This window comes from Camellia sinensis, chromosome 7 (genome assembly GCF_055761805.1).
Source record: "Camellia sinensis isolate YWXY chromosome 7, ASM5576180v1, whole genome shotgun sequence".
Classification (NCBI taxonomy): Eukaryota; Viridiplantae; Streptophyta; class Magnoliopsida; order Ericales; family Theaceae; genus Camellia; species Camellia sinensis.
The window spans coordinates 31,074,433-31,082,255 of record NC_138967.1 but is presented as its reverse complement, the minus strand read 5'-3'; the positions used below and the strand labels follow the sequence as shown (position 1 = coordinate 31,082,255).

At 32.4% G+C, this 7,823-nt stretch overlaps 1 protein-coding gene across 2 annotated transcripts; it reads right to left on the bottom strand.

Moving 5' to 3' along the window:
- Window positions 1–4,695, bottom strand: LOC114278622 (uncharacterized). 2 transcript variants are annotated; one of them, XM_082877688.1, is made up of 5 exons: window positions 4,373–4,695; window positions 937–1,051; window positions 738–827; window positions 537–635; window positions 1–354 (listed from the first exon to the last, which is right to left on the bottom strand). In XM_082877688.1, the coding sequence occupies exons 1-5, from the start codon at window positions 4,438–4,440 to the stop codon at window positions 256–258; spliced, it is 471 nt and encodes a 156-aa protein (XP_082733814.1). In that variant the 5' UTR covers window positions 4,441–4,695; the 3' UTR covers window positions 1–255. The 2 variants fall into 2 exon arrangements, with proteins under 2 accessions (XP_082733814.1, XP_082733815.1); XM_082877689.1 differs by lacking the exon at window positions 738–827 and having other exon boundaries at window positions 4,373–4,593.
- Window positions 4,696–7,823: the final 3,128 nt, after the last annotated feature.

Genomic DNA, 7,823 nt, shown 5'->3' with positions numbered 1-7,823 from the left:
TTTATGTAAAACCTAGAATACATTATATTTCTCTAAAACTCAATTCAAAATTTCCATAAATCACATTGAGAAAATCACACCCTAAACATTAGAAAGTAAGTTAACTAGGCCCAAAATAGAAGAAAATGAAAACCAAAGAAACTGCCTCCTCGACGCTACAAGCATACAAAACTCGATCCCCGTGCAATATCCATGGACTTTAGCATTGTGAATAACATGTACCAAACAAACGAGCCAAACCCATTTCATTCTGTCTCAAACTGTTTTAGTTTTGGGAGCCTTCTTCTTGTGTCTCCTTGGCATCGAATTCTTCATTCCAATAAAGAAGAGCAATGGCCCCACCAATGCCAAGCTCTACAAAAGAAAATGTTATGAGTTATTCACACAGTCAATTCCAATTAAGGGGAAATAATAAATCAGTGGCAAGTTAAAAAACAAATATCAATTTGATGGACAACTTTGAGTCAATCTCTTGACTTTCTGAAATGATATTTTGCCATAAATTGGTCCTCTTTATCACAGTCCCATTGGCTAACCTGTGTAAACTTCACAAAAAGAGTAGAAAATTCTTTGCTCTCAACGTCGTAATTGTAGAAGTCATACAAGATTGGAGCAGCAAATGCCTGGTGCAGAAGCTGCACAAGAAAAAACAAATAAACAAATAATAAGAGTCAATGAAATTGATTAGATTGTCTAAAAGAAATTGAATCAAGGGTGAATAAGTTTAGAATATGGACCAGCAGATAAGCTCCGAGAGAGCTGCCAAAGATGAAAAGAAGGCTTCCAAGAGCCTTCATAGCTATAGTTGCGGCAACTAGATACTTGATCTGCCAATAAAAATTTATGTTACTTCTGATATTGTAAACACATGGCTAAGCTTTATTCCAATCATTGAAGATAAAAATAAAAAGACAAGGAAAAACAAACAATTCTTACTTCAACATCTGGCACTTGCAGCCCAGTCTGAATTGACACATGATTCGAGAAAACGTTGAACTTTGGTCTCAGAGACTTTGCAGCCAGCCCACCGTCAACACCAAATTCATTAAACCTACAAGCAGGAATAGGTTATGACAATTCAGAATAGAGGCCTATGGACATTTCTCTACCAAAAACTGAAAGAGTTAAAATAAACAATTATCAAGCCCTAAATACGCCTCCAAAAGGAAGGTCCCCGTTTGGAAATAAGCTATTTTAGTTGTCTATTTGACTTTTTATGAAAATATATGCAAAAAGGTAGAAACAATGATGTGATGGAGTGTTTGTTTTATTGGCTATTTTAGCCCATCCCAAACACCCTAATAAGTGTTTATGAGAGAGAGAAGGAAATGTCTATTCATCACCATAATGGGTGTGGTTAGAAGTTCCCATGTCACAAATGCATCAATCACTAACAGTCCACAATTATTAAATACAGCAATCCAGAAATTCTATTTCTTGTTTGCCTTCCATTAACAAGGTATGTCAATTAAGTTTGTAAGAATGCACAGAACTTGTAAGAAATTAACATTGTTAGGCTGCTTACAGCCTTTTCCTCTAACTTGTTATTCATAAACAATAACATCATTATCCCGTTGGGGCAAGGGGGGAAATAAATAAAGTAAAATGTTGACAACCACCACCATATAAATTCTCAAAAAAAGTAACTCCATGGATCAATATCTAAAATAAATGTGATATCCAACAAGAAGAAAAAATACATCAAATAGCAAGCTACCACTTACTCTATAAGTAGAAAGTACTTAAGTTGACTATCTCAACAAACAGCAGTAAACACCAATTACATGCAGGTATATACTACACAGCAGACTACACCAACATAAAGATTAGCAAAAGCAATAATAGTATTAAACAAATAACTCGGAGCAGCTATGGAGAGCATTTTGATTCAAGATACCAATAAATAAATCACTTAGAAAAACAACTCCAATGCTGCCCATACACTAGCATAGAACTAAAATAAACCACGTTCTTCCAATAAAAGCATCTTCAACTCAAATTCAAAAACAATAACTTTCAAACGCAATTTAGTCCTGACTAATTAGGAGAAACACTCTTTCAATTTGTTATCATGTAGCCGGTTTTGATATTTTAAGCACATCACGGTTCATCGATCACATATGAGTGAGCTGGAAATGCAACATACAACAGCACATACAAAAAGATCAGACACGGGATTACTCAATACACAAAGACAGTTAAATATTCTTACATCATTTCTGACTTTAATCACATAGACTACATAGCATATGCATTCAGTGCCCTGCTACATATCCATGTAATGTTGGGGACTTGACGATGTAACTAGTAATAAATTGACCAATCAAAATATCCTTTTTTTTTCTTACACGTAATACAATAGAAGCCACATTTCATACAAAAGTACAGATTTATCAATTACTTCCATTATAGGAAGCACAAATATGGATACAAGATGCAACTTACAAGTATGATATGTGTATGGATATGGGCACGGAATTACATTAAACTCTAAAAAACAATGATATTGGTACAGGCCATATGGCAACAATACAACAATAATAAAATATATTTTTAATAATATTATAGAATAATAATAACTACAATTTAGAATTGTACTTTGATATTAGCAGTTTAAAATTTGGGTTGATAATTTAGCTAAAAAGAGTCCTGCTGAAATGATTCTAAAAATCTCAAAACAGGCACCAAGTTGGCCACATAGAAAGGCCAGTTGGAAAGCAGTTATGAGTTGCATTCAGAATTCACACATCATCCAAAAGAAAAACAAAATGCATGCAAATAGCTCTTTCACACAACTTGAGGAGTTCTCCCTCTCCCCATTTGTATCTCTCCAACTCATGCAATCTTCTATACCATGTTACATGGACTTCAGTTTGATGCGACATGACATGGGTAATGGAAAACTAGATATGGATCCAAACCTTCTATTTTAAAAGAGATACTACTTCTTAGTTTTTCTTGTTCTTTTTTTTTTTTTTTTTTTTTTTTTTTTTTTTTGAGGAATAAAAATAAAATTTGGAATAAAATAATCATAGTCGCCAATATATTAAAATTATAATAAAATCATTGTGTATAATGAAATATCAAGAAAAAAAAAATTTACTTCTGCACATATCTTCATGTATTAACAAAAAAATTTCCAATTAGATGACGTAATCCAATACCCATAATATCTTAAAATTAGGAGTTTAATGTTCCGACCCTTCACACCTAAGACCATCTCCAACGGTTCACCAAATCTGGCATCAAATTTGAAATTTGGTAAAAAAAATCACTTTTTAAAGCTTTAACGGTTTCACCAAACTCGTATCAAATTGAGAATTAAACAAAAAAATCATCAAACTGAGAACAGGTCAACCAGTTGGTTGCCCGGCTGGTTGACCAACCAGTCGACCACGAAAAAGTTCAAATAGTTCAAATGGATAGGTTCAAACAATTCAAAAATATATATATATATATATATATTTTTGCCTTACCGGTCGACCACTAAAAAGTTCAAACAGTTCAAATAGGTAGGTTCAAACAATTCTAAAAAAAAAAAAAAAAAAATTTTTTGCCTCACCGGTCAACCAACCGGTTGTTCCTGGAGCAGATTTGATGAAAATCAACCATTGGAGCATTCTGTATCAAATTAAGAAAATGGTCATTTTTTTACTCAGATTTAATGAAAAATTAGGTGAACCGTTGGAGATGCTCTAAGTCCACCTAACACAGCTTCTGTGTAACCAAAGGAACCCTAATATTTTAGAAAAACACTCATCTCCATATATCACACGATGCAAGGCACACAGAAGCAAAAGAAACCTACGAAATGACATAACATGGACATAAAATAAATAAATAAAGACCCATATGGCTAACCAACAGCACCATTCCACCAGGATCCACAACCACCAATCCCCAAAAGTTAACTACCTCTCAAAGACAAAGCCACCTCCGCAACAATGCTACACCCCCTAATTAATTTAACACCCCTAATGATGTGACACTTGTAAGAGCGGTTGTTTTTAAAGGTAATAAATTAGGTGTCTCAAATATTTTTTACAAAGTTTAACAGTTTAAGGGGAAAATTAACGAGATCCAATGTGTAGTAGAGTTTCAATTCGAAATCTACTACAAAACCCATGCAAAATCTCAAACTTGTCAGATCCAACCCCACAAATACGAACAATCATAATAAAAACTTTACTGAAAGTAGCAAAAAAAAAAAAACCTAACATCTTACCTATACGATCATATATATATATATATATATTAGTAAAACACACAGAACAAATCGTTGAAAAATACATACATACGTACATATAAACACGAAGACAGAGAAATTCGAAGATCTGATGAACAAAGTGAAGAATAAGAGTGAAAAGCTTACTCTTGCCAAGCAGAGAGAATGAAGACAGAGGCGAAAAGGAGTCTCCCAAGGAACGCTACGAACGCCATTGATGTTCGAACAAGAGGTGCTTGACTCTTTCTCTCTCTAGAAATCGAGACACAGCACAGCGATTCAAGGAGTGGATTTAGGGACGACGATGTACTGTAAAAGAGAGAGAGAAATACAGAGAGGTGTATATAATATATATACACCGCTTTGGTTAAATTAAATTTTTTAAATTTTGAATTTTAAATTTTAAAAGTGAGTCGGTGAAAATGGTACGCGCGGCGCGAGCGTGTATGCTAACATTATACTCGTCGGTCTTTTGAATAACACGCGGTTTAAGGTAATGATTCGGTCTTGCACACAGATCCAATAGGAAAAAAAATAATACATGTACAAATTAGTTTATTAAATAATATATTAATTGATAATGTAACATAATTTAAAATATTTTTAATATTTATAATTTGTATAATAAATAAGATCAATAATAATATTATAATTAATATTAATATATTAATTAGTTCATATAATATCATTGATAAAAAAATTATTGATTAGCCATCTTTCAAATCAATCATAAATTTTGATGTTTGCTTATATATTCTTTAGTTATTTAATATAAAATTTTAAATTTTTGCTCTTTTTACTAATTATAATGTATATAGAAATGGTGTTTGCAAGTTTTGGGTTTGGTTTTTTTTTGATTTTTTTAACTAAAAGATAAAGTTTTTGTAAAATCAAAAAAAAACACATCTAAACAAAATATCACATCCAACCTCATAATCATTTCACTTTTTTTCTCACAAACATCACATCTAACTACAAAAAAACCTAACTATCTTCTCAAACAACAAAAAAAATTTCTCTAATAATATCCTACAACCAAAAAAACCTACAGAAAAACTCACTTCCCAAACACCCACAGAGTGTTACGTGATTCTAAGTTATTTTGAGAAGTTGGTAAAAAGCTAACTTTTGACTTTTTATCAAGCTTTTTGACTTTTTTAGAAGTGATTTGAGAAATTGGTAAAAAGTTGACTTTTTGCTTTTTAGTTTAATATTTATTTATGGTGTCAAATCAAATTAAAATAACCAAAATATCCTTACCCAACATAACAGATTTATTTTTTTACTTTTTTTTCATAGGCCCTAATTTGTAATTTTACGGCTGCGTTTTTGGCACCTGCCAAATGGCTTTTCTGGCGTTTTTGGCAAAACGTGACTTTTTACCATGTTCCCAAAATGGCACTCTGTCTTTGGAATTTATTTATTATTTTTTATTTACTTTTGTCTTTTCTAGTCTATTTTTGAAATTTTTTAATTTTTAAATTTGTCTTATTGAATTGAATTTAGAATTTGAAATTTTTTTAAAAAAATATATTCACCAAAGACGAAAATAAACAACAAAAAAAAAAAAAAAAGTTACTTAAATAAGCAAACCCAGGCACCTACTAATTTTTTAGAAATTAATAATGTGATGATATTATGTTAAAGATATAAGATAAATTATATTTATTTGTGTAGTGGTATAGCTTTATTAGTAAGTTAGGATTAGGGTGTAAGATAACTTTATTATTTTTGTAAAATGAGGATATGATGGTAATTTCATCCATGGATTTGATTGGAAATCCAACTCCCTTGGAATTCAAGGAAATAGCAAGTCAGTTTAAATAAATTAAAAAGAAAAATGATGCAGACCACTAATTAGTGATTGCATTAGGGATGTGGCTGTGGGTCTTACCCACTGCTACATGTGTTTTGTGTCTTAATTTTTGGTTTTTTTTTTTACTTGTCACATCATTAGTGGTGGTGTTAGTGATAAAAATTTAATGATCTGTAGCATTGTTGAATTAAAAATTAATGGTGAAATTCATAAACTTTTATTATTAAAGTCAAAAATCTTTCTATATGTATGTAATTATTTTTAAAAAGTCGCTTGATTTGTAATTTTTTCTTGAATTTTCTAATACCGTGAAGGGGATTCGTTTAGTTGTGTTACACAACCAACATAATTTATATGAAAATAGTTTAATCTTGTCCGTTTCGAATTCAAATATTTTGTAATACATTGTCTATAATATACAATCAAAACAATATCATTTTTAATTTTTCTCTTCCTTTTCAAAACGATGTGGACACTATAGATAAATGTGTGACACAGAATTGAGATTCATCACTTTTGGACTAAAACAATTAGGCCATGTTTGATTCACAACACTAATAGTGAGGTATTAATAATCCTATCAAATTAGTGTGGTACTAACTATCCCACCCCTACCCCATTACTAATAATCCTACAAATTTATTGGATTAATTATCCATTGGATTAATAATCCTAAACCAAAATGTCAAAACAAACATAGGATGATTGGACCCACGAATTAATAATCTCAATCCCATACTTTAATCCTTCCAATCAAACATACCCAGGTCTAATAGTGGTTGGTTGTGTCCGGGCATTGCATTGGTTCTAGTGATTTTTTCTCTTTTTTGGGGCGTAAATTGTCCTTTTATCTTGGTTGATTTCAACTTAAAATCCACGTAGACGTTTGTTATTTTTCTTTTTTGGTCCATTTGGGCATTTCATATTTTCCACTATGAAATTTTGATTCATATTCAACAAAATGCAATTATAACTTTAAATGTAGACCAATAGCTTTGACAAATGTTATTTATTATGATATGTGTTTCACTATTTTTATGTTATTATTTCTTATATATTGTGAGGGTAATTTGTGTAATTATATTGGGCCAAGCTAGTTGGAAGTGTCTTCAAGGCTTGGGCCACGCAGTAGGCCGAGCTATGTCTTGAAGATAGCCTTGTTTGGGCCGCGCAATAGGCCGAGCTATGTCTTGAAGATAGCCTTGTTTGGGCCGAGCAGTGGCTAGATCGGTCAAAAATGGTTGACCAGGCTGGCAAATGCCCATGTTTTTAAACCTAGCTACTTCAGAATGGCGATCAATGACATGACCGAGCAATAAGAAAGTCAGTCAAACAGTGCTAAGAGAAGCTTTGACCGAACTAGAAGCAGTGTCGAGCTGTGTTAACGTGGCGGCACGCCGTGCAATCTTGACCCGACGCTGTGTGTTGAATAGCTAAGCCAATGGCAAACAGAGTATAGATAGTTCGGTTGCCCGGCAGAAAGCTGAACAAAGAGTTATGGCATCTCACTTGGCTTGCAGTGAGAAGGGTATTAAAGGATAAGCATTATCCTTCAAGAATGTGATTCCTAGGAGGATTCTACAAAGGAAGTTCAAGTCCTACTAAGACTGTGTTATGCAGAAACTACAAAAGTTCAAATCAAACCCTAATCTCAAGTATTGCAATTCTTACTCCCAAATTCATATAGTTTTTGCATCCTTAGTCTATTTGTTAACGTAGGCATCAGCAGGGTTTCCGGCACACACCCGCCAGCTAGCTTATGTTTGTGTTTTTAGGTGATAC

Excerpts from the sequence above, each read along its gene's own strand:
- LOC114278622 (XM_082877688.1), bottom strand. The coding sequence starts at position 4,440 with ATGGCGTTCGTAGCGTTCCTTGGGAGACTCCTTTTCGCCTCTGTCTTC. Across the intron at positions 1,052-4,372 it reads ATTCTCTCTGCTTGGCAAGA|GTTTAATGAATTTGGTGTTG; the intron begins GTAAGCTTTTCA and ends TCCTGCTTGTAG. Across the intron at positions 636-737 it reads CTCTCGGAGCTTATCTGCTG|CTTCTGCACCAGGCATTTGC; the intron begins GTCCATATTCTA and ends TTTCTTGTGCAG.